The sequence below is a fragment of the Orbicella franksi genome, chromosome 8, assembly GCF_964199315.1.
Source record: "Orbicella franksi chromosome 8, jaOrbFran1.1, whole genome shotgun sequence".
Taxonomy (NCBI): domain Eukaryota; kingdom Metazoa; phylum Cnidaria; class Anthozoa; order Scleractinia; family Merulinidae; genus Orbicella; species Orbicella franksi.
Genome location: NC_138152.1, coordinates 4,055,695 through 4,080,795, shown reverse-complemented (window position 1 = coordinate 4,080,795; position 25,101 = coordinate 4,055,695). Strand labels below are relative to the sequence as shown.

At 40.5% G+C, this 25,101-nt stretch overlaps 1 protein-coding gene and 1 pseudogene across 2 annotated transcripts in view; both read left to right on the top strand.

The window, feature by feature from the left end:
- Positions 1-1,136: 1,136 nt before the first annotated feature.
- The window catches only part of LOC145495977 (uncharacterized), a 192,652-nt pseudogene continuing 168,687 nt past the window's right edge, over positions 1,137-25,101 (top strand). Inside the window, exons 1-15 of the transcript XR_014050509.1 lie at positions 1,137-1,299; positions 1,484-1,839; positions 4,538-4,702; positions 5,238-5,348; positions 5,698-5,823; positions 6,173-6,269; positions 6,606-6,824; positions 6,974-7,350; positions 7,610-7,777; positions 8,044-8,154; positions 8,509-8,625; positions 9,185-9,275; positions 9,461-9,835; positions 11,413-11,535; positions 12,396-12,518. The product of XR_014050509.1 is annotated as an uncharacterized LOC145495977 (transcript). The remainder of the gene's footprint in view (positions 1,300-1,483; positions 1,840-4,537; positions 4,703-5,237; positions 5,349-5,697; positions 5,824-6,172; positions 6,270-6,605; positions 6,825-6,973; positions 7,351-7,609; positions 7,778-8,043; positions 8,155-8,508; positions 8,626-9,184; positions 9,276-9,460; positions 9,836-11,412; positions 11,536-12,395; positions 12,519-25,101) is intronic.
- Positions 13,344-19,987, top strand: LOC145495619 (scavenger receptor cysteine-rich domain-containing protein DMBT1-like). Its single transcript, XM_081475245.1, has 4 exons — positions 13,344-13,407; positions 14,219-14,341; positions 15,222-15,572; positions 19,466-19,987. Exons 1-4 carry the CDS (start codon positions 13,344-13,346, stop codon positions 19,795-19,797), a joined length of 870 nt encoding a protein of 289 aa, XP_081331371.1. The 3' UTR covers positions 19,798-19,987.

The window sequence follows — 25,101 nt, the reverse complement described above, 5'->3', positions numbered from 1 at the left end:
AATTTCGTTTCCAAATTCTTGGTATAGTTTGATAGCCAGCTCTATAAGCTTTAATTTGATATGGGGGTTTGAGTATCTACAGCTTAAACCGGACGCGCTACATCGCTTGGACGCGAGACACCCCTGAAGGTATACGGTAACCTTTAGTCGTGCAATTAAACAGAATTGATTTAATTGTTATGTTATGTGAGATAATACAGCATTCTCGTGTTAATGGTTATTTTAGCTTTGTTTTCGTACCACTTATATGCTATTTCTCAATTAACAAAAAACAAAACAAAACAAAAAAAACCCCGTAAAACTGTTAACATAATACAGGCGTAAACTGTTACCACTAGCTTTGAATGAAACTAGAGTGAAAGAACATGAATTACAAAGTAATGTCATAAAGATAGATCAAATAAAATATTACGACTGAAAAACAAAACAAAGCAAAACAAACGACAACACAAAACAAGGCAAAGAAACTGCAAGCAGTCTAACTTTTTTTAAACATGTTATGACCTTGATATTGTAATAACGAGGGACCTGCGGTAATGAAAGCCCAAACATAACACAATATGATATTTTCCAAAACGATTTGTTGACCCATTCAAGGTGTATTAGGCCGCAGGCACTATAACACGCCTGGCAAACACGAAATATACATGCAAGCTAAATAGTTCATTTAGAATCGAAAACTTGAAACTCAAAGACGAGAGATCGATTGGTCCTAATAAAACGCAAAAGATTCGAAGTTGGAAACTCGTTTCATGAAATTTAATTTTAATCTTCGGTGATAAGGGGATAGAGGCGAATGGGTAAAGGGATATAGGGTGCGGTCTAAAAAGTAATTTTGACAACACAAGACAGATCTGAAATTGTAGAGAATTTTGCATTTGCTACAGATATCACTCACGTTTTTGTCAAAGATCTGCACAAATTCTCAGTTGCGATGAAGAAATCGGGTCAATATACAAATATATTATAATTTAATAGCCGAACATGCCATAGTTGTAGCCATTAGTCTACGAACCAACCACCTCACCCCACCTCCCCACCAAAAAGCAAGCATGTCCATAATAGAACAGTAGAACGGGCTATTTGCCATCATTGTCATTAGGATAATCTTATAATTGACTTGTCCTAACACGTAGATGACAATCAGCACGTATGCATAGATAGCTCTTGTAGTCATTTTAATGTACATCACATCAAAGTTCCCTTTCAGTCGGAGTAACATGTCGTCTGTGCGCCAACACCCGATTTACTATATTCCAGTTTTCTTGTTCATTTTTGCACTTGCTCCAGCCACCGAAGGTATTATAGTTTTTATCTTAAGTTCCGATATCTTATACCCTCTATGAATCGCCAGCTGAAGTTTATGTCTTGTCGAAGAAATTTGAACAGTGGAGGGGAATTGGGGGAGGGACGCACCGATTGGGGAAGTTATGTTTTGTAGAGCTTCTATTGTGATGACAAATTGTTCTTAATTCCTTCACAGCACTCGGTTTCAAGGCTGGAAAAGACAACATAACTACCATCACACCAGGACTGTTTGCTTGCAAAGTGATCTACTATCCAAGTCCCTTCTACGGCGGACAGCAAGTAACGGTTCTCGCGTCAGTTGGTCATACCGCACAGAGCCAAACGCCTCGGAACGGCGCTGCAGTCTGGGTTGAAGATGTTACAGCAAGTGAATTCACCGTGTGTGTCCTTGAATTCGGAAATGGTTCCAACAGGACTTTGGAGGTAAACTGGTTATCCTTCCAGGCTTCCCTGCGTGGATCTCAGATTGGTACTGTATCTTTAAATTCTTGGACAGCCTGGACGAAATGCAAGAGGATCGATTTTCAGCAGGTAAGCATTGCATTTTCCTTTTGTTTCCAGCTGATTATTATTTCCCAACAAAAGAAATGTTAGCTAAATCAGATTCTACGATTAGAAAGGTTGCTGTTTACAGAAGTATGTTATATTTTCGCAGCGTCTTCGTTTCCTCACCTTTCACTCCCATGCTCTCTCGCTCCCTGACACGTTCCATCGCTACCTCGTTCCTTCGTTTCTTCGCTAAATCGTTCCCTCGTCTCCTCACTCCCACGCTCCTTGGCCCCTTCACTTCGTCGCTTTGTCGCTTCCTCGCACCCTCGCACCCTCGCTCCCTCGCTTTATCGCTCCCAAACTCCCTCGCTCCCTCGTACCCTCGTACCCTCGTACCCTCGTACCCTCGTACCCTCGTACCCTCGTACCCTCGTACCCTCGTACCCTCGTACCCTCGTACCCTCGTACCCTCGTACCCTCATACCCTCACTCCCTCGCTTTCTCGCTCCCAAACTTCCTCGCTCCCTAGTACCCTTGTACCCTCCCTCCCTCGCTCCCTCGCTTCCTTGTTCTCTCGCACCCTCGCTCCCTCGTTTCCTCGTTCTCTCGTTCTCTCGTTCCCTCGTCGCGTCATTCTCTCTTTCCCTCGTTCCCTCTATCCTTCGATCCCTCGCTCCCCCGTTCCCTCGTTCCCTCGTTCCCTCGTTCCCTCGTTCCCTCGTTCCCTCGTTCCCTCGTTCCCTCGTTCCCTCGTTCCCTCGTTCCCTCGTTCCCTCGTTCCCTCGTTCCCTCGTTCCCTCGTTCCCTCGTTCCCTCGTTCCCTCGTTCCCTCGTTCCCTCGTTCCCTCGTTCCCTCGTTCCCTCGTTCCCTCGTTCCCTCGTTCCCTCGTTCCCTCGTTCCCTCGTTCCCTCGTTCCCTCGTTCCCTCGTTCCCTCGTTCCCTCGTTCCCTCGTTCCCTCGTTCCCTCGTTCCCTCGTTCCCTCGCTTCCTTGTTCCCGCGTGACCTCGTGACCTCGTGACCTCGTTGCGTCGTTGCCTCTGTCTCTTGGTGCATCGGTGCCCACTTGCCTCGTTGCCTCCTTTCCTCGTTCCCTCGTTGCCTGGTTGCCTGGTTTCCTTGTTTCCTTGTTTCCTTGTTCCCTAGTCCCCTGGTTCACTTGTTTTCTGGTTCTCTAGTTCCCTGGTTCCCTGGGTTCCTTGTTTTCTGGTTCTATGGTTCCCTAGCTCCCTGCTTTTCTGGTTCCTTGGTTTCCTGGTTTTCTGGTTTCCTTGCTCCCTGGTCAGCTGGTTTCCTTGTTCCCTGGTTGCTTGGTTCCCTGGTTTCCTGGTTCTCTGGTTCCTTGCTTTTCTGGTTTTCTGGTTTCCTGGTTTCCTGGGTCCCTGGTTCCCTGGTTTTCTTGTTTTTCCGGACCCCTTTTTTTATTGGTTTCTGGTTCCCTGGTTTCCTGGTTCCCTGGGTTCCTTGTTTTCTGGTTCTATGGTTCCCTAGCTCCCTGCTTTTCTGGTTCCTTGGTTTCCTGGTTTTCTGGTTTCCTTGCTCCCTGGTCAGCTGGTTTCCTTGTTCCCTGGTTGCTTGGTTCCCTGGTTGCCTGGTTTCCTTGTTTCCTTATTCCCTGGTTTCCTGATTTTGTGTTTCTCTGGTTCCCTGGTGCCCTGGTTTTCTGGTTCCTTGGTTTCCTGGTTCCCTGGTTTCCTGATTCCCTGGTTCTTTGGTTCTCTGGTTTTCTGGTTCCCTAGCATCCTGGTTTCGTTGTTCCCTGGTTTCCTTGGTCCCTGGTTCCCTGGTTTCTGGTTTCTGGTTACTTTGTTTCTTTGTTCCCTGGTTTCCTGGTTTCCTGGTTTCTTGGTTTTCTGGTTTCTGGTTTCTGGTTTTCTTGTTCTTTGGTCTTCTGGTTTTCTGGTTCCCTGGTTCCCTGGTTCCCTGATTCTCTGGTTTCCTGGTTTTCTTGTTTCCTTGTTCCTTGGTTTTCTGGGTCCATAGTTTCCTGGTTCCCTGGTTTCCTTGTTTCCTGGCTCCCTGGCTTCCTGGTTCCCTGGTTCCCTGGTTCCCTAGTTCTCTGGTTTTCCGGTTCCTTTGTTTCCTGGTTACCTGGTTCTCTGGCTCCCTCGTTTCCTGGTTTTCTGGTTTCCTGGTTCCCTGGATTTCTGGGTCCATGGTTTCCTGGTTCCCTGGTTTCCTTGTTTCCTGGCTCCCTAGCTTCCTGGCTCTCTGGTTCCCTAGTTCTTTGGTTTCCTGGTTCCTTGGTTTCCTGGTTACCTGGTTCTCTGGCTCCCTGGTTTCCTGGTTCTCTTGTTCCCTGGTTCCCTGTTTCCCTTGTTCCCTGGTTCCCTGGTTTTTTGGTTTTCTGGCTCCCTGTTTTCCTGGTTCCCTGGTTCCCTGGTTTCCTGGGTCCTTGGATCTTTGGTTTCCTTTTTCTCCGGTTCTCAGGTTTCCTCGTTCTTTCTTTCCCTCGTTTTCTCGTTCCCTCGTTCCCATGTTTCGTTGCCTCGATCTCTCGCTTCACCTTTTTCGCAATTCCTCGATTTTTGTCCGTGCTTCATTACTGCTCTACACACCTTGTTTGGTGAGTCTGTCTTGCTTTTACTTTTTATGCAATTGCTCCTCAATCAAATTGTGTATGATGATTTTTAATATTTTGTCAATTAACCACTGGATATGCTTTCATCCAATCACGTTCTCTTCTACCTTTTTCTTTTTCTCGTTTATCTTTAACTAATTTTATTTTCTATTTATTCCAGCGTTTCTCGATTCCGCCAAACATATTTGTAACTGCTGGTCACCAAATTCCCAAGAGACCCCAGGACGCCATGGCTGTGTGGGTGGAGGAGTTGAGGGTTGACAATGTTAAAATTTGCCTCCGAGAAGCCAAGATTTTCGATGGACCTCATAAAAACATCAAAATAGTGAGTGAATTGTTTATTAATCTTCAGCTTCTGGATAATTCGTAATGCCTATCAATCAGCAAGATCACCTTTTCTCTCCCAAATTAAAAATCTTGGCGAAAAGAAAAACGACGAGTAGCTGTATTCAAACACATGTATTCACGTCCGTTAAGATGTTGCCAAGTACAGCAGAGGTCAACACAGTCAGTTAATATAAAGTTCAGGCCTTTTTTTTTTCGATTTTCATGCGGTTTAAGATGTTACCTTCTTTTTCTTGTTGTTGCTGATGTTTTTGTTTTCTTTTACCAAAATTGTTCTACGTTCACATCATTAAAAACAAAAATGGCAAAACAAACAAACAAACAAACAAACAAACATTAATATGCAGTTATACTGATTTCCCTATGTTTATAAATCCTTGCAAATCCATGTTTGGAAATCATTTGGTTGGCCTTTTTAATTCAACCTCTCTGACCTTTAACAAAATCCCCACTCATGTATTTTATCTCACAATTATTGATATATTTCTCATTACTTGTTTTCAAATCTGCTGCAGAATTGGATGGCATTCACGAATCTGAGAGTTGACAATTTTACCATAACTGACAGCCTCGTGTTTACCAATACAAACTCGCCATCTGATCAGGATAACTACGCTTTCTGTCAAGTAGGGATTAAATACATATTGTTACTGATACTCTACAACAGTTTGCTTTCACGAAAAGTGGTCAGTTGCGACAATTCATTTTCATTTTCCCTTTTTCAAGTGAAAGTTTTATATGTTATTGCAACTGAGTCGATTTACATAGTTCCCAAAAGCCCCAGTCTCCCTTGCGACTTTTCCCCTTTCGTTGATCAAGTAGTTGTAGGGAGGTTTCTCTGATAGAATTTAAAGTCGACAGTGATAGAAGATCATCACTTGTCAGACATTGGCAATGCGCCTTTTTAGCCCTACATATGACTCCCATTTTTGTACAACAACGACACTTATTATCGTACTTCATTCAACATTGCAGACAATAAACTTCACAAAGCCATTTTATGCTCCTCCTGTTGTGTTGGTGACGCCAAGGCGCAGTGACAACAATAACAATTCTAACCTGTTTGGGTCACGTTGTAATGCAGTTACTGCCTGGGTTGAGGTAAGGAATACGAGAGAGCTACGTACAGCCAGCTAGGGAATCGGTGAGGACTTCACACCGTATATATTTTGTCTGGTCTATGGCAAAAGGTGTGTGTGTGTGTGTTTTTAGTTTGTTCGTTCGTTTGTTTTTTTGCTGTGTTTTTGCAGACCCTTAATCAACCCGCGGGCATCACCGGTCTTAGAATTAGCCAATCAGAGTGCGTGTTATAACAACTACAGGCACAAGCCATATAATACAATTCTGTAATATCGTTTTTTAACCTGCTTTTCCATTGTTCGAGAATCTTATTCTCTTGGTGAAATGGCAAGCACAAGAAAGAAGTAACGCATTTTATTTCATTATTCAGCATACATCTACGACAGATGCACAGGTGTGTGTGAAAAATTACAACAGTGACGCCAACAATAAAGATGTTATCAATGCCGACTACATGGTCACTGGAGGTAGGCAGAGAGGTTCCATCTGTATACAAAAAAACAAAAACAGCAGAGTATTTTAAACTTTGAAAATGAAACACCTTTAACAAACAAAGAAAAATGGTGCTCAATCTACGTAAGGTTGAAAAAAAGCATGTAATATACACTTGCTATGCAATGACCTCGATGCGTAAACAGTTAATTACCTTGAAAAGAACCTTTTAATACTATTTATCTTTAAGTGCAATCTAGTTACACAGATCACTTGAAACAACCCAAAAATGTCAGCTTATTAGATCCATTTTTAATTGTCTTTATTCATAATTACTTACGTTTTTTTTTCATTTCACATTTTTTGACCAGACTTGGATCCTTGTATCGACGTGACATGTCATTATCACTGTCTGTGTAAATCGTTTGGACCAAATGATGCTCGCTGCGTTGCTGAGGACAGCTGTCCATCCTACCAAGAACCCGTCTGCTCGTCAAATGGCACAACTTACGACAATGAGTGTTTGTATCGACAGGAAATGTGTCATCTGCAATTGAACTTTTCCGTTCAACACCCTGGTAGTTGTGAAGGTCAGAATGTAATACTTTGATTTGCTTTAAAATGAATTTTTTGACGACATCGATGATCAAAACGATAATGACGACGATGCCATTGACTTGTGTACAACGAGTAAAATCCAATCACTCCTTCTGACTGATCTCTCTTCTTATGTTTTTAGGATTTCCTTTCCAGCGAGGTCGCCGTCACATGCCACATATTCCTTCACTGGGATATTCTCATTGTGAAGTAATTCGCCTCAAGGCTTATGTGTTCTATCCAGACAAACCACTTGAAGTTCAGATCACTGTCAATCATATTGACACCAGTGACAAGTCATATGTACATGATGCCGCTGTGTCGTGGATTGAAAAAGTCAGTTATGATCGATTCACCACGTGTGTGATGGCGGCAGGGTACAATGAACGGAGATCTAATGCCAACGTGACAGTTGATTGGATGGCGTACCAAGGGGCTCCAGTGGGTGGTGTTGCCGGGGAAGTACGCATATCACAATGGTGGACTGGAACGACTTGTAAAGCTGTCAATTTTCCATCGGTTAGTCTTTTCTGTTTTAACTTAAATTGCACTACCTTCACTTTTACCTAAGATGTCACTGGACCACTGAATAATACTTTCCTTAACAAAGTCTGGATTACTAGCTAGGAATCTTGGTTTTTTCCTGTACCTGGATATATATAGGTTGCTGAACCACTAATTATGTTGTTATTTGTAACATTTTAAACCCTAAACAACTTTTGTCCTGACTATTTTTGTTGGCTTGCTTTGTTATTTTTCTTGTTTGTTTTCCATTTAGGGGAAGTTTTCAGTGATACCCTCAGTGTTTGTTACTGCTGCTCACTATCACGCTGGATTAAAGCGTGACGCTGCCAGTCTGTGGATTGAAGACGTCACGCAATCGTCATTCAAAGTTTGTTTGAGAGAGCTGCAGAACTATGCAGGATCGCACGAAGACGTTCATGTTGTGAGTGTCACACCTTCCACCAAACAGGACCTATATAGAACAAGCTTACTCTAATATACCTTCATATGATAAGAAAAAAATTAGGGCTAGTTCAGTAGTAATATGTGGTAAGGTTTACTTTATAATAAGCTTTTTTTAATCAAAATCTGTATTTTGGTTAGAAACAAATCAAACGGCTAGAAAAAAAAAAGATCGCAATGCAATTATTTACCCATTCTTTTTGCAGTGGCTCATAAATGTAATCTTTTTTGTTTTCTCTTTAATAGAAATGGTTGGCATTTTCCTCTCTTCACAAGCCTCTTTTCACAGAGCATAGTTCAGTCTATTTTGCTAACGCCCAGCATCCTCCTGCAGATTACAACAATGCTTTCTGCAAGGTCAGTATCAAAGCCTTTTTAATGAGGAACATCTGCATTTTGTTGATTAAATTGGTCAAAATAAATCTAAGAGTTTGCTTGAAACTATATACCAGTGAATCTGCTTTGCCAACTAACTCCAGAAGATTCTTATTGGATGCAATGACAAACGTAATGAGGAGCGTGGGCATCCCTGGACTACATTCTTCAAAACGTACAAATCAACGGATTTTCTGAAAAGTATATATCACTGTTACACTGTATTGCTAGTTTCCTATTGCATAATTAACTAACGCCAGAGGGCTTTTATTGTATGCGTGAACTTCATGCAAACTGTAGATGCCAAACTTAATGAGAGCATTTAGTGTTTCTTAGGACATTCGCTTTTTTAGGAAGTATAACAGCACCCCGAACGTGTTTGTTTCCGCGAACCATTCATCTAGCGGTGGAAATCGACAACCAGTACACAATGGAATAACTGCTTGGGTAGAGGTAGGGTGGAGGCCCTATGTTTACACTCCGTCGTTTAAGTTAAAAGTTTTATAGCAAAATTAGAATGCAATTTAATAATAAAAAGTCCGGGGGGAGGAGTTTTACATTTTTGAAATGACGATTTACTCTGAGGGAGTGAAACTTTTAGGAGCTGCTCATTCATCCTCTGCGAAATGATCATATGTCAATTGTGTGTCTATCACTTTTGACGTTGCGAAGACGACCGCGAATTCCATATAGGTTTGGCCAAAAATCAACTTTTTCGACATCATTCTGTATTTTTTTCCAGTTCATCATCTTCATCAAATTGCAGAAATTCACCAATTTATACATGTTATAAGCATTATGACTTGAGTTTGTGTTAATTTCCATTATTTCTTTACCTCTAGAAAACAGTGAGATCCAAGATGGCGGATCCAAGTTTGCGTGTCATTTGACGTCATATGATGTTCCTTTCCCCCCTCACCTTGCACCACGGAGGGGGTATGAGATAGCTTATACGTACCCAATACAATTTCATCCTTGGAGACTACTGATTTTGTTTTATTCTTTATTGTAGTACATAAATATGACCGGTGTCCGAGTTTGTTTAAAGGAATTGTATGAGACAAAGTATGATCCACTGTCCATATCATACACTGTCCTGTCAGGTAGAGTTTTCCTCTAACAGTAAGATATGCATCTTAGGCCGCTTACGTTGTTTTAACGTCCGAGATTTATATGAAATAATACCTGCAACCAGATATTTGAGGTTGTCTCTAAAACACAATTAAAGAGCAAATCAAATTAATTTTTTGGCTTCCCTTACGTATAGTTGATTTCTTTGTATCTACAGACGTTTGCCAGCCAGGGTGGACTTACTTTGGTGGTTATTGCTACTTTACAAGCCCCGCATGCGCTTCATGGCTAACCGCTGAGTCAAACTGTTCTGCGATGGACTCTGATCTGGCGACTATACATAACCAGGAGGAGAATGTGTTTATTCAACACCGTCATGACGGAGATAAGTCCTGGATAGGACTGAATGACCGCAGTGTTGAGGGCTCTTTTGTATGGACAAACAAAGAAATTAGCAGTTTTAGGTTCTGGGCTCCAAAGCAGCCAAACGACTGGAACAACGAGGATTGTGTACACACTCTTGGCGTGAGGCATGGATACACTTGGAATGACGTGCCATGCAATAAATGCTTAAACTTTACTTGTTTTACAGGTGATAAATCAATTGTTAATATGTAACTGTTCCATCATGATTTATCACTTGATTGACCGGTAGGCTAATTGACTGAGGCTGGTAATTTTTACATTGAGTAGGCTTTTTCAGGAAAAGGCAATGGAAACAGCGCGGAGCAACAGTTGGAAAAGCATAATTTTGAAAACAAATGACGACGTTAAGATCAGGGCCATTATTCATTTAGACTACACACAGATTGTCAAATATGTATATACATGAGGATATGATTAACCATCGCAGTTATGCACAACTTAAGCAGTTAAAGCCTGAAAAAAAATTTACGGTGACTGAACGGGATTTGAAGCCATGACCTTTGCGATACCGGTGCACTACTCTACCAACTGAGCTATGAAACCAACTGAGAGCTGGTCACGTTGTGAGTTCGTGATATACCCGTAGATGATAAAGAAAGCAAGTGAATATATGAAAGATCATATTTTTGAGCTGCGGAGAAAGATATGAAGACATGATGATAGATCATTGCAGTTATACACAACTTAAGCAATTAATTAATTGTGAAATTAAAACCTGAAAAAATATTGAGGCCTGCACGGGATTCCAACCCATGACCTCTGCGATCCCGGTACAGTAAAGTAAACACCCGCATATAAGAACACGTAATTTTGGGGTTCAGGCTGATCTAGTTCTAATTTATTGGGTGCTTAGTAAGAAATCAGCCTGAAGATGTTCTTAATATGTTCTTAAACTTTGTTTCAGAAATACTAGACATAACTTGTTATTAGAGGTTTAGTTAGTATATTTTATTATAAATAAATAATTAAGTAAGTAAACAAATCATTAAATTTATAAATAGAGTAAAAATCTGTCTGGTGGTAGACAAGTTAACATTAACGAGTAGAAATGTAAGTTTAGTTTCCACATTTTTTTAATATATATCTTACAGTCATGCTAACTCAACTGGGCCACCATTTTCTAGTAGCAAACATAGTTACATTGCTTTCTTATGTCAACACCCTCTCCCTTATTACATAAGAACATGTTATATTTATCAGGCTGAACTGGTTCTGATATATGTGGTACTTTATGAGCCAGATTTCAGCCTAATGTTCTAAATCCATTTGTTCTAATATGCGGGTGTTTACTGAATTCTACCAACTGAGCTATTAAGCCAACTGAGAACTGGTTACGTTGCGAGTTCGTAATATACTCGTATATAGAGCGGTTTTCAATTGAGTGTCGTAAAACCAAAACCAAACCAATCTCTTACCAATTAGACTACTCAGCCAATCTCAAACCGCAGTAAAACCAAAACCAAAACCGAAGTAGTTGTCTAGTTACTTTCGACACTCAAATGAAAACAGCCCTATAATGTTTAATCTATACACTTGCATTCTTCATCATTTACGGGTATAGTGCGAACCAGTATCGCAGAGGTCATGAGTTCGAATCCCGTTCGGGCCTGAATTTTTTTAGGTTTTAATTCTACAACTGCTTAAGTTGTGTATAACTGAAATGATCAATCATGTCAACATATCTTTCTCCGCAGATGATCTTTCATATATTCACTTGTATGTTTATAAATTTAATTTTTGCAGACCTGGACGAGTGTAATACTAACACCCACAACTGTGACGTTAATGCGGATTGTGTGAATACCGTGGGCTCATATTCCTGTATGTGTAAAGCTGGATACAGCGGTGATGGACAAAGTTGCAATGGTAAGAAACAAACTCACGAACTAAAAATAATCTTACCACCACCACCACCACCACCACCAAAACCACCCCCACTAATACCACCACGACCAGCACCACAACCATCACCACCACTACTGCTATCACCATCACTACAACCACCACCACTACCACTACAACTACCACCACCACCACTACCAGTACACCACTACCACCACCACTACCACCACCACCACTACCAGTACACTACCAGTACACTACTATCACCACCACCACCACCACCACTACTGCTGCCACCACCACTACCACCACCGCTGCCACCACCACTACCACCACCACTACCACCACCACTACCACCACCACTACCACCACCACTACCACCACCACTACCACCACCACTACCACCACCACTACCACCACCACTACCACCACCACTACCACCACCACCACCACTACCAGTACTCTACTATTACCACCCCCACCACAACCACTACTGCTACCACCACCACTACCACTACCACTACCACCACCACCACTATTACTACCACCACCACCACTACTACTACCACCACCACTATTACCACCACTATCACCACCACTACCACCACCACTACTACTACTACCACCACTCTACTACCACCACCACTACCACTACTACTACTACCACCACTACTACCAGTACATTACTACCGCCACTACCACCACCACCACCACTCTACCACCACCACCACCACCACCACCACCACCACCACCACCACCACCACCACCAACACCACCACTACGACTACATTTAAAATCGTGGTTCGGCATGGTTTTTAGAAAATGTTTCCGCCGGCGACTTTCGCCACTTTAGTACGATATTTATTCTTTTAACTCTGTTTTAGACAACGACGAATGCTCTACAAACTTTCACGGCTGTGACGTAAATGCTGTGTGTAGTAACACGCCTGGATCTCACAATTGCACGTGTAAAGCTGGATATTCTGGAGATGGCAGAACCTGCAGTGGTACGTTTCTCCTAAAGTTTTGGCATGCTTCTGTTGTCAGCTTAACTGAGTCACCGTAATTAACTCTATGACATGAACCATTGAACTAAACTTATATTATTATGTGCCGTAAATCCTCGTATTAGCGCCCAGGGCGCTTGTTTCAAATTTAGGAGGACGGGGGCGCTTATTTAATTTTTCCCAAATCGTGGTCTAACATATTTTTTAACACATCGTCTGCCCGTAAACAACAACATAAGCTGTTTACCGACCTAAAAAGCTGATCCTAAACTTTAAATCGCGGCACCGTTAGTATTTGTAATTTTTTCTCAAACGTAAAGTGCTCACAAACTGAAACAATGCACAAATCCAATACTACACGACGAAAACTGTATATCCTTTGTTGTCTCATTACTCGTCCACAAAATGGGGGGAGGGGAGGGGCGCTCTTTCGAGGGAGGGGGCGCTTATTTTAAGTTTTGGGCGATAGGAGGGGCGCTTATTCGAAGGGGGCGCTTATTCGAGGATTTACGATATTTACCTTAAATTATAATAAAGTTTCCATATAACGCGCGCTCTGATTGGCTGAAACAGCGGCTCTATCAGAGAACAGACGCCAGGTAAGCTGAATTTCAAATTTGTCCCCTGGCATTTTGACAATTTTTTTTAAAGTATATATAATTTGATCAAAATTTAACGTTGCCTGTGACAACAGAACGACAGAAGTGTTAAAACTGTACTACAATAACACTTAAGTTCGATATTTAGTCCTTCAACTCTGTCTTAGACGTTGACGAATGCTCTACAAACTCTCACGGCTGTGACGTGAATGCTGTCTGCAGTAACATGCATGGATCTCACGATTGCACGTGTAAAGCTGGATATTCTGGAGACGGAAGAACTTGCAGTGGTACGTTTCTCCTAAAGTTTTGGCATGCCTCATTTGTCAGCTTAACTGAGTCATCGTAATTAATACTATGACCGAATCATTGAACTAAACATTATAACAAAGCTTCCATATCACGCCCGCTCTGATTGGCTGAAACAGCGGCTTTATCAGAGAACAGATGCCAGGTAAGCTGAATTTCAAATTTGTGCTTCGGAATTTTGACAAATTTAACCACAATTAACGTTCTCTGTGACTCAGACAAACGCAATGGAAACGAGCTCTTCGTCTGCGGTAAACGTAGCTGCCTGGAGGCCATTGTTAACAACAGAAGTGTTAAAATTGTACTAAAATAACAGGTTTTGCGAGATTGCGACCAAGCGGTAGGTTTAATTACATAGTACAATAAACAAATTCTCCACCTAACGAATGCTTCGATAAAAAGACATTATATTTGCTTCTGACGCATTGATTACACTTTGGAATTAAGTCTGTCTTAAGCGTCTATACACTGTCCGTATCATATACTAGGTTTCTTTTCCTCGCCATCTATTGACCTGATAAATTAGCTCATGTGCGTAAGAATTTTAAATGACGGAGTTAGCATCAACTGAAAACTCAGAAGTAACCCACGATCCTCCGTGATCTAGCCGAATGCTCTAACTACTGAGCCACTGGTGAGCAAGGGTGAAATGTTGGTCTTTGACTGGAACCGCATTGCGCGATCCCACAGCCAAATAATGACTTGGCACATACAGGGAACTAATAACTCAGGCTCCAGTAGCTTAGTTTAGGTTAATGCTGAGATTTGCTTTTTCGTTTCATTTATTCTAAGACGTCAACGAGTGCAGTGATCCTCTATCCATGTGTGATGTGAATGCCCGCTGCCAGAATACCCAGGGCTCTTATCGTTGTTCTTGTAAAGCTGGATTTAGTGGAGATGGAAAAACTTGCACTTGTAAGAATATAGTATATAACCCTGTTTGATTTGACTGGGGAAGGCGTGATAAAGGAGCTAGGGAGTGCAAAAAGAGTGCACGAAGCGTCCAAACTTTAAAGTCGTCTTTACAATGGGATGGGGATATTTATTTTTAATCAAGGGTTTGCTCTCTGAGGAGTAAAAACTACCAGCAGCCATTTATTGGTACCCTCAGGAACATTTTGCTTTCAGAGCTGTTACAATAACAATAACAATAAACAATAACTTCATTTTTTATATTTTTTAAAAATTTCTTTTTATCTTCATTTATGTGTTTTAAGGCCCCTTTTGAAACTCTCAATAGAGTTCTACTTTCGCAAGGCAAGTAGTAGATTGTTTCATAATCCGGCTCCGGGCACAAACACTAAACGCCATGTCGCCATAACTTTTTGTGAAAACAGCTCATTGGTGACAGATCTCAAAGATCCAGAGTGGAGTGATAGTAAGGCCTAATAACCAAATAGCTAGAAGATACGGCATTAAGCGAATTATGAAGTAAGCAACCTATAACCGTTTGTCCAAAATTCTCGATGATAACATTTTAATTGTTTTATTGATATTCATGTTTCCAAATTTCCACTCTTGGCATGATAATTATTCTTTTCTCATAATTATTATCATGTCTACATTCTTTTGTTGTTTTAGAATACCTTTCTTTTATTATCAGTCTTAATGTAAGCTTCCTCTGCAATGCAGTTTAGCTTCATCTTACAGCTCTTATGCAAAATAATATGGGACTTTAAACGTTGCAAATTTTGAAATCTAACCCAGTTTTTTATTTGTTCAATTGGCAGCATGTATTGGTTGGGTATTTCTTCCTGAGTGTTATTATTAACACCGTGCCGCATTGTTTCAACAGCGCAGTTGTATGTGTCAACGTCAAGTTCATGTGCTAATCTTTTGACCACCCGGTCCAGTACGAGTGGTATGATATATTCAAACAAACAAGGAACCTACAGTGATTCCATGGCATGCCATTGGTCTCTATCTTCGAACAGTAATTTGGAACTCATTTTCTTCAAATTTAATACCGAATCAGGTTGCGATATCGTTAATGTCTATGATGGCGGGTCTTCCTCCGATCCTCATCTCGGACGGTATGATGGAACGTCCATGCCTGGAGCCATTACAAGTTCGTCCAACCAGCTTTATATCACTTTCACGAGCGATGGTTCAGTTAGGCGCTCTGGATTTGCAGCAAGTTATCACGGTAAATATAAAGAAAAAATAATGTCAGTATTACAGTGAGTTTGTTGTTATCGTCACTGGATAGCGTTTGACTAAGAGAGTATGAAGGGTAAGAGAGTGAATCTCTCAGATAGGCCTTATTCACAAGGTAATCCCTCCAAGTTAACTTTTAGCGGAGATTGTGCGCACCGAAGGCGAGAAAGCGGAGCCCCATACTTAAGGGAATTTGGTGACCCACCGAGCTAAAATATTTTAGTTGCCCGTTGATTGTCCGGACATTTATCCGTACGAACGTAAGCCGCTTGCATAACCTTTGCGTGCGCAAATCTACGTGTTTTGAAAGTCGTGTTATCGTCCATAAATTGACTGTTTTGGCATTTCCATGGAAAGTAGAAATTCCAAATAATGTTTAAGAGGCACCAAAGAGGAAAATTATGGGGTGGAGTCATAAATACCTTGCTGAAAAAGAATACCTGGAGAAGACCGCAAACACATGACAATCAATGCGCTTTCAGCTGTGTTTTGAATGCAGATATGGATCGTGAATTTAATGCAGCTTTACGACGTCAGACAACAACAACAACAACAATGATAGTAATGCAAAGTATTGCTTCGAAGTAACAGTCGATAAAAATGACTGCCAAGTCATCGCACAAAACTAATATTCAAATTACGCTTTGGCGGGAGTACTCAACTTGAACGCGCTGAGCTCAATCCAAAACCGCAAGTCTTCAATTTTGAACGTTTTCTGTTTCTAAATGCATTTCTTGACTTTAACTTGAATAATAATATATCTTGAAAGAAGTTTTTTGAGCATTTCTTTCATTTTGCCATCTATTGTTCAGCATTTTATGATGCAAAAGCAAACAAGATTGCTTATTTGACACTCTCACTTGGTAATTCCCATTTTTTTATGGTAATTTCCACGTTTCTTTGTTTAATTCATTCAGTTTGGTGAAATGCTTATTGTTTCCAGCAAATGATTTGTATTTTACGGCAGCTTAGCTCTCAGGCTCGGCTAAATCTATTTATAATATAGTCTTAGAGAAGCGCGCGTTCTGATTGGCTAATACACTTGATCCATTTGCTCGTGGGCTGCACGCTGACGTCAGCTTGTTTATTTCTACTTTTTCTCGGCAATCTTCTTAATCGACGTTAAAACTTTTTACAATATGATTGCTATTTTTTCTCGTAAAATATAGAAAAATCTAATAACTATTCTGAAGATGATTTTATAATTCCTGTGAGCTACTAAATTTCGATCTCTAGTGTAATCTCACTTGGGAGGTTTGCTAAGCACTCAAGAAGCTAGAGTCACACCCGGTTATAGCCTCGTGCGACTCTTATCCGGCGCTTCTTTCGTGCTAAGCAACCTCTCGCGTACATCCATTTAACAAATCGATTCCATGTTGCCGTTCGTCTGTTCAGTAACAGATCATAGATGCCGTCAAAATGTGGTAAGAACAAAACAGTGGCACACGAGGCGACAGCCGAGTGTGTAACTGATGTGTCTTACCACATTTTGACGTCTTCTGTGATCTATTACTGAACAGACGAACGGCAACATGGAATCGATTTGTTTTGTATAATAAAGAAACAATCTGCTACAGAAAAGCTTTTTCTATTTCAAAATCTTTCAACGTAACTCGAAAGCCGGCCTTTGCCCACTTTGACAAACACGAAAAAAGCCTTTCGACACAATCTATTGTTTATACAAATTGAAGCAATCTAATTGGTTGCTATGCGTAGCAAAAGAATTATGACTGGTCTAAGAAAATCACGCCACTGTCAACTTGAATCGAGCGTCGCTACTCGTGCAATGAAAACTTCCAACGAAAGCAAAATTGAACTGCAGAATCTACAAATCTTATATGAAAGTACTGAAAAGTCAAGTCAGCTTTTGTCATCAGAGCAGCCCTCTAAGCTGGAAAGCTTGGATGTTGTCTTGAATATTGCAGGAGTTGAAAATATACGCTCGGAAAACTTGCGGTTGCGGTCAACACTGGAGGCCATTCGATTCGAGCGTTAGTGACGGTGGAAATTTGTGTCCTCTGTGGTTGGTGATTCTCAATTTAGTTAGATATAGTGTTGGAGACACCTTATAGCTGCGATACAGTTGGCCTTGAGCTGTAGTGAGCTATACTTTCCTCGCTGCTATGCCCTGAAACGGACTAGAACATTCGCGTCGGAAATTAAGGTTATGTGTTTATTTTAACTGATTTTAGGAAGTGATGTTTTGATGTTTCATTCCTGACATCAATCTGTGTCAACAAATATTTTTGAGACTGAGAAAAGTTGATTTTTTTTTAATAAATTAATCTCATAAACATTTTTTTTATTGGGTTTGTTAAATTCGAGATAAAGCAATGGTTCTCGGCTTACCAAGACCAATTTTGTGTTTGGTTTAGTCTCGCTCGACTGTCGACTGAGACTGCTCGAGTATTTTTTCCGAGTAATTTTCTAAAACAGAGACGGCTTTTTCTATCTTCTTTCTGCTTCTCGTACATGTTCAATGCCTCGAAAAGACTTTTTGTAACTTATCTTTTGCCCAGTCACGTAAAATATTTTCTTAATTCTCAAAACTTTCCGCCATTTAAAAACACAGAGGGAAAAACTTAACAATGATGACGTCAATAGCGCGTCTGTCCCCTATTAGATCATAGACGAGAACCAATCAAAAAGCGAAAATAACTTGGGTTGTTATATAATACTGGATAGTCGCACGCTGCACCTTTAGATATGGTTTCCATTTCTCCCGTGGATAATGTTACAAGGTCCGTTGTTTGGACGTTTAGAGGATAAAAACGCTTTTAAGTCGTCTTGTCAGTCACCGGAGTGCACTTTCCATCACAGGATTTGGTGTATATTTCTAGACCTTAATCGGGGTTCAGAAACTGGGATTCGTCTAAAAATAATTTGAAAGGGACTACCTTTGGAATAAGGCTTATATAATTACATACTTCTTACTAACCGAGTTACCGACCACGTTTTTTCCCTTTCGATCCAAAATCCACGTGATTCACACTTGAGCCATAAATCGAGGAGAAAAATAGAGATCCATGACCTACAGTGCGGAGCGAGAAGAAAAGCTTGGGAAGATATTTATTGTAAATCTACTGTGTATCCTGTGGGTTCGGGGAGTCATTTAAGTCAAGCAGAACGCATTGAAAAGACTCACGTGCGTCAAAAACAAAACCGGAGTCAATTCTACATCGCTGCTACATGTAGGGCATGAAAATTTTGAGAAAACGAAAAGCTTTGCGTTTATTTACCACGAACGTCCAAAAAGAGCGAAAAAAAGTAATGCGGATGGTTGTCTCACTTCACCTTAAAGTCTCAAAGAACAGGGTACAAATGTGGATAGTATCTAAAGCGTAAAGTTTTTAAAGTGAAAAGGAGTCGTGGGTTTCGTAAAAGAGATGACAATATATTAACTTCCTTACCCTTCATCTTCTTCCGTGTTTGTTGTTTGACTTTATTATTTAACAACGAGGAATGGAGGAAGCTAACGTAAATTTACAAGCCGTAATGATTTAAAGTGGTAGCAATCTAGGAAAAGAGGGAGCATTCGGAGAGAGCGCGTACGAATGAGAAGGGCTTGCCTATTTCGTTTCGGGCATGAACATCTGAATTTGATGAAGGGCTTTGACTGTTTTATTATTATTATTATTATTATTATTATTATTATCACTATTATTATTATTATTATTATTAATTAACATATTCCATACAAATTGGTATATACAAGGTAAAAGTAAGTAAAAGAAATAAACTATTAAAACCTATTTCAACAGTGTTTACATAATGGCTCCCTCCTGGGTTTCAACGTCAATATCGGTATATTACAAGGTAAAAGTAAATAAAAGAAATAAACTATTATTATTATTATTATTATTATTATTATTATTATTTTAGTCGTTGACTCAATTCGCCTGATTGGTAGTAGTACGCCATTAACTGAGAGGGTGGAAGTTTTTGCTGGCGGTGAATGGGGTACAATCTGTGATGATAGTTGGGATATAAATGACGCTAACGTGGTGTGCAGACAACTTGGCTTTCCGCAAGCTTCCCAAGCTTACCGAGGCGCTAATCATGGTCAAGGAACAGGCCGGATATGGCTTGATGATCTGACATGTTCAGGTGGTGAGTCGTATATCTCCGACTGTGGAAATCGCGGCGGATGGGGAAGTCACGACTGCTCTCACAGCCAAGACGCCAGCGTGCAGTGCTCTTCTTCCATACCTTGATCAAATACAATACCTTGATAGTAAGAGTGGAAAAAAGGAAAAGCCTTTGAGCATTAGATGATGGTCAGTTTTTTGCTGCTTGTTGGAAGACTGTGATCAATGGTCACTAATACTGTTAAAATCAATATCAATTGATTTTTTGTTGCTTCTAATATGCTTGCAGAACAGTCTAGATATTAGTATTTGGCAATTAGCCATCTGCCCGTTAAATCGTTGATAGAGATCACTACCGCGTTAAACGTTAATGTTTTTGTCATTTATAGCTATAACATATAAGATTTTTTTATTCATTTCATATTGTTTGTATCGAAGAGTTGTGAGTTTTCTAGATCTTACCCTAAGCTAACACCTGACATTAAGAATGGCTTAGTTATAGCAGTGGTCAATTCAAACTCTTGATTTACAGGAGAAACTATAGCACAGAGCTTTTTCTCGAGAGAAAATGACATGATTGAACGTTTTATTTTCTTTAGGAACCCGCAAATAAAATCAATTAACTCGGCAACGCTGACTTTTTTTTTCAGTGTTTAGAAATATCAGTTTTTGTGTGCAGTCTTAAGCATTTCAATACATAAAAACAAAAACAAAAAACACAAAGAAACAACTACGGAGTTGTTGGGATGAATTTTAGGATATGTTTGGGATCTATTTGATATTTGTTTAATTCGCACTGTTTTCAATTGATATTTACTCGGGCGACATTTATTCATATTTGATTAACTCGGTATTTCATTCGTTCAGGAATTTCCGCTGCCATCGATAGAACTGATTATGACGGGACATATTCCCTGATATTCTTTCAGTACTTCGGTTTGCTTGTAGGAGAGGATTTTCCTATTTCTGTTATTGTGGGTTCGTTTTTGGGGAATAAAATATATCAATGGTATTTACTAAACCTTAACAATGTGTAAAAAAAATGCTGAAGGGATCATTTTAGGGACTTATCGTGTAAATTATCAAAAGGTTAATAAACCACCAAGAAAAGAAATATGTTCTTTTAAGAAAAGTTCGGAGCTCCGTTCTATGTTAATTTTAGCCAACAATCAAAGGTTAAACGAAAAGAAAACATCGAAAAGATGCTAATAACTTTTGGAGGAAACTCGTTTGTGGTTTATTTACTTTTAGACAATTGATAATATTTACTCAATGTACTCTTATCTAGATTGCGAGAGTCTTGTGTGTTTATCGTAGCTAACTGTGTCTCAACAGCTTTTCTTTATGTTTTGGCTTACAAAAGCTTTTACAGCATCAGAACTATGTTAGAACTGTTCATATGAATGTCCTGGAATTTGGATTATTTTAAGCCGGTTTAGTTAACGATTTCGTAATGTCTTCGGACAACCTACGCTTAACTTCAATCTTACGGCTAAACTCTGAGAAACGATTTAGCTGGACATATTCTACAAACACGTATTTCTTCCATCATTATTGAGGTTAACTTTGATCTGTTAATCAGGACAAACAACCAAACTTCAACGAATTCTATTTCCGTTGCCATTTACGTTACTTTCATTTAGGAAACAAACATTAGCTAACATTACATCCGAAAACGTGATTTCAGCTGGCGTGCCTCTTGAGAAGCAATATCCTTAAAGATAAAATTTTACTTTAGGTTGAATCAAGGTCACACATTTATGCATAATGAGGAGTTTTCTTAAACTCATTAAAATCTTGCTGACCTCTACATTTCTAACACTTTCGAGGTCCTTTGTTCCCAATTCGTGAGTTTAAACTCAATTTTCTATGCTCTTTCAGTGTAAAACTTAATTCACTTTTCATCAGGACCTACACCAAAATCATAGTTAGTTTTCTGTCTGTTTACTTTCTTTTTTATGCATTCCTTTGTATAGAAATCTCTTGGAATACAGATTTTTGCAAAAGTAAACATACCAAGATGTGATGATGAAATCTCTTATTTTGGGCAACTCGAACAGCTGAAGTCACCTTTTATGCAAAACAAAGATATTTGATTTAGTTAGTTTTAGTAAATTAGGTTTCTCTGACATAAATATGAGTGCAGCTTATACCGACTGGACTGGTGATTCACGTGTAACTTATGCCAACTTCACTGGTAAAAGGACTTGCAAAACCTTGAAGACGTGTGGAAGACTTAGCCACCTCTGTAAGCCTGACGAAGATACCCAATAAAGCCTACGCTGTTGTGAAACAAAATCTGCTTCGTGACAGAGTGTACTGGTACGAGAGGTCGTATCGACCAATGTGAGATAACGATTCGACAGCAATTAAGATAATAATCTCCACCCATAACGCAATAAAAATTGTTTTGACAAAAAAAATGATGTCTTGTATACTTGCAGATAACCCTTGTGAAAGGCGATCTCTTAGATCTCTTAGTCAGTCTTTAGTCAAGATCATTGATTACCATCAGTTTGGTGTACAAAATTGCCTTCAATAGAAAACTAATAATACTCGTTGACTAGATAAAGACTAGATCACATCAAAGAGAATATCCACTACACTGCACTTCACGGTTTATAGAACTCGAACAAACTCAGCTTTGCCAGCTAATACACAGCGATTCCGATCTGGAACGGCCGAGTGATTATGATACGTGGCTTGCTGCTTTCGAGCTCATAGGCTTGCCCGAGCTCGTCCAGATCGCTGAAGTAGGCACTTCGCAGTGCTCTGTCCACCACCCTCTCATCCTTTCTGAAGACCACGCACGTTTGGCGCTCCAGCGCTTCAGTTAGTTTCCCGTAACCGCTGCTTCCCAGCCGTTTGAACACCTCAGCAAGCGGGGCTTTGCTCTTGTCCACATCCCCAGTGCGCCGGGCCTCTGTCACCTGCTCCACAAACCAGGTGAAGATCTGCGTCGCCTGATAGTCGATCGTGCGATGCACAGCTTTGATTACTGCGCCATGTTCCGCATACCAACGCAATAACGAGGCATATAGCAACAGCTTTTGCGCTGACAACGCCCCTACCAACTTTTCCCCGTCGCCTCTTGTTCTGTCAGTACGCTGTAAGTAATCCTTCATGTGTTGAGGTACCGCTTCGTCGGGAATCTGTTTGATGAAGAAGAATGGCGGCATTTCTTCAAACTTCATCCACAGCGGTTCAGGGATCTCTATGTCTACTTCTGCAAATCCAAACCAAGTTCCAACATTTAGGCGTACTGTTAACAAGGGTGCCTCGCCTGCTGGATTTTGATAGTGTATGACCCTTTCCTTCCCGAAAGGCATGTCTCTCAACATGGTTGACAAATAGAGCGCATTAGCAAACCGGTGTGGTCTTCTTTGTTGCGCCAGCTTCATGATATCCTTTGAACACCAGACTTTGACCGCCTAAAACCGCTTCTTTCAACATTCCATAAGCCTCTTCGCAAGGGCTTTAAAGTTCAGCACCTCGCTCTATTGTCCCTCGCAAGAGGTAATGCAGGCTCACCCCTGGGAGGCTAACTGCGTCTTTCAAGATGTCGATGCCCTTATCAGTGTAGAGGGCTCTCATCTTTTCCAAGGTTTCTAGTCCTGGTGCAACATCGAGATTGCTGTAGTAACGCAGCCAGTCCGCGAACGTTTGCATCCTCTTTTCTTCGAAGATATTCTTGCACTCTTGAATTTCTGAAAGACTAAGGACATATTCACCTTTCAAGCGTGAACACCGTGCCGGGTAATTCGGCAGGTTGGGATAATTCAGGTTCTCAGGTGTGTCGAACTACTCGTACGGAAACCACGATTTCTGGACAGAACACCTGTACGCTTTCAGCCACTTTTCTTAGCGCGTGCCCGGACCGAGATAGTTAATGATGTCAACGAAGTGGAAGCCATTTGTCTTCAAGAACATTGTCGTGTCCGCCTTTTCCCTACTTGGACCTTGGCCGTTACGTCGGCCAACAGCTCTGCGAAATGCTCTTTGATCAGATTCAAATCATAACGCCCGCAGTTGAAACCGGGAACAGGCATCTGGTGGCACCATTCCACGATCCCCCGCCGCCGCTTTGCTGTCACACAGTCAGTCGTTTTGCTTCACGGTCAAAATTATATTTCGTGGAAACACAACCAAGTATCAGACACATCCGTGCTATTACCTAAAATGGGGATGCGTTGCTGTTTTATTTGATGTTTAGGGAAATATCAATTTTATTTATTCATTACCCTTGTAATAAAATTCATCCTTGGCATGCAGTGAAGGTTTTAGCTAGGATTCTGCGAGTGGCGGTCCAGTAACAAATATAGGGCCAAGGGGCCTATTCCACTAGAGGGTTTGGAGGCATACACCCCTAGAAAATTATGCAAAGTTGAAGCGTTTTTGGTGGGTTTTCCAAGATTTTCAGCCGATAAACTTAATGAATCGATTGGACTTGAATTACAATGCATACTAAACTTATCATTTGTGTTAAAGCCTCCACGATTGTCTTTGATTACAACGGTTGTCAGTTGATCTTGGCGGCCATCTAAGGGGAAGTGTTACTATTTGCCATGGGTGTGCACATCTGTGTCCACAATCGTAATTTATACATGCTAGTTGTGAAGTCAGTCGTGTATTTCGAGGCTTGCAAAACACGGTTTGTGCTTGCTTCAGTGCGAACGAATCAAGCAGGATGGCTGGTTATGCCACATGTTTTTTTAAATCACTTTTAAGCGATGAATGTATCAGCCTCGAAAGGGAAAAATGTCTGTTTTCCTCACCCTGTAGAGAAACACGGGAGTACTCGCTATAAGTGGTTAACAGATAAATATTCTCAAATCGACATTTTAATTACTTAATTCCCCTTTCATTCCAGCATTTCAATAGCCCTTTTCACGGTTAATTATTATTAATAATCCATGGTACGACTATCGGAGACAATTGCCTTGCCTGACGAACTTAAATACTCTTAACACCTGCTTTGATATTGGAATGAGAAATTTGATTTTGATCAGTCTTGAAAATTAAAGGATCAGATATTCTCGACAAATGGATCGATAAATTCCTTCTGTACGTTATACTTTATTATTATTGTAAGTATTATTATTATTATTATTACTACACGAGAAAAAAAGGAGAAATTATAAAAATCATCCTAGATTAGTTATCCTCGTACGCTGCCGTTACTTGAGTCGCCACGCAACGTTCCTCTCCCACTAACTTAGAGTAGGGAAGGAGGGTTGTGTGACAACCCAAATAACGGCTCCGAAGGAGATTAAATGTAGGTGCCATTACTTGGAAATTATGAACTTCTGGACATAAGTGTAACTCGAGTATTTTAAAACACTAAAAAACCCTGATAAATTATTTTATCATAACAAGGAAACCACGAGCAAATAGACCAAAATTATGCTTTTCCTGATCTCATATCATTTA

Excerpts from the sequence above, each read along its gene's own strand:
- LOC145495619 (XM_081475245.1), top strand. The coding sequence starts at position 13,344 with ATGCATGGATCTCACGATTGCACGTGTAAAGCTGGATATTCTGGAGAC. Across the intron at positions 13,408-14,218 it reads AGACGGAAGAACTTGCAGTG|ACGTCAACGAGTGCAGTGAT; the intron begins GTACGTTTCTCC and ends ATTTATTCTAAG. Across the intron at positions 14,342-15,221 it reads AGATGGAAAAACTTGCACTT|CGCAGTTGTATGTGTCAACG; the intron begins GTAAGAATATAG and ends TTGTTTCAACAG.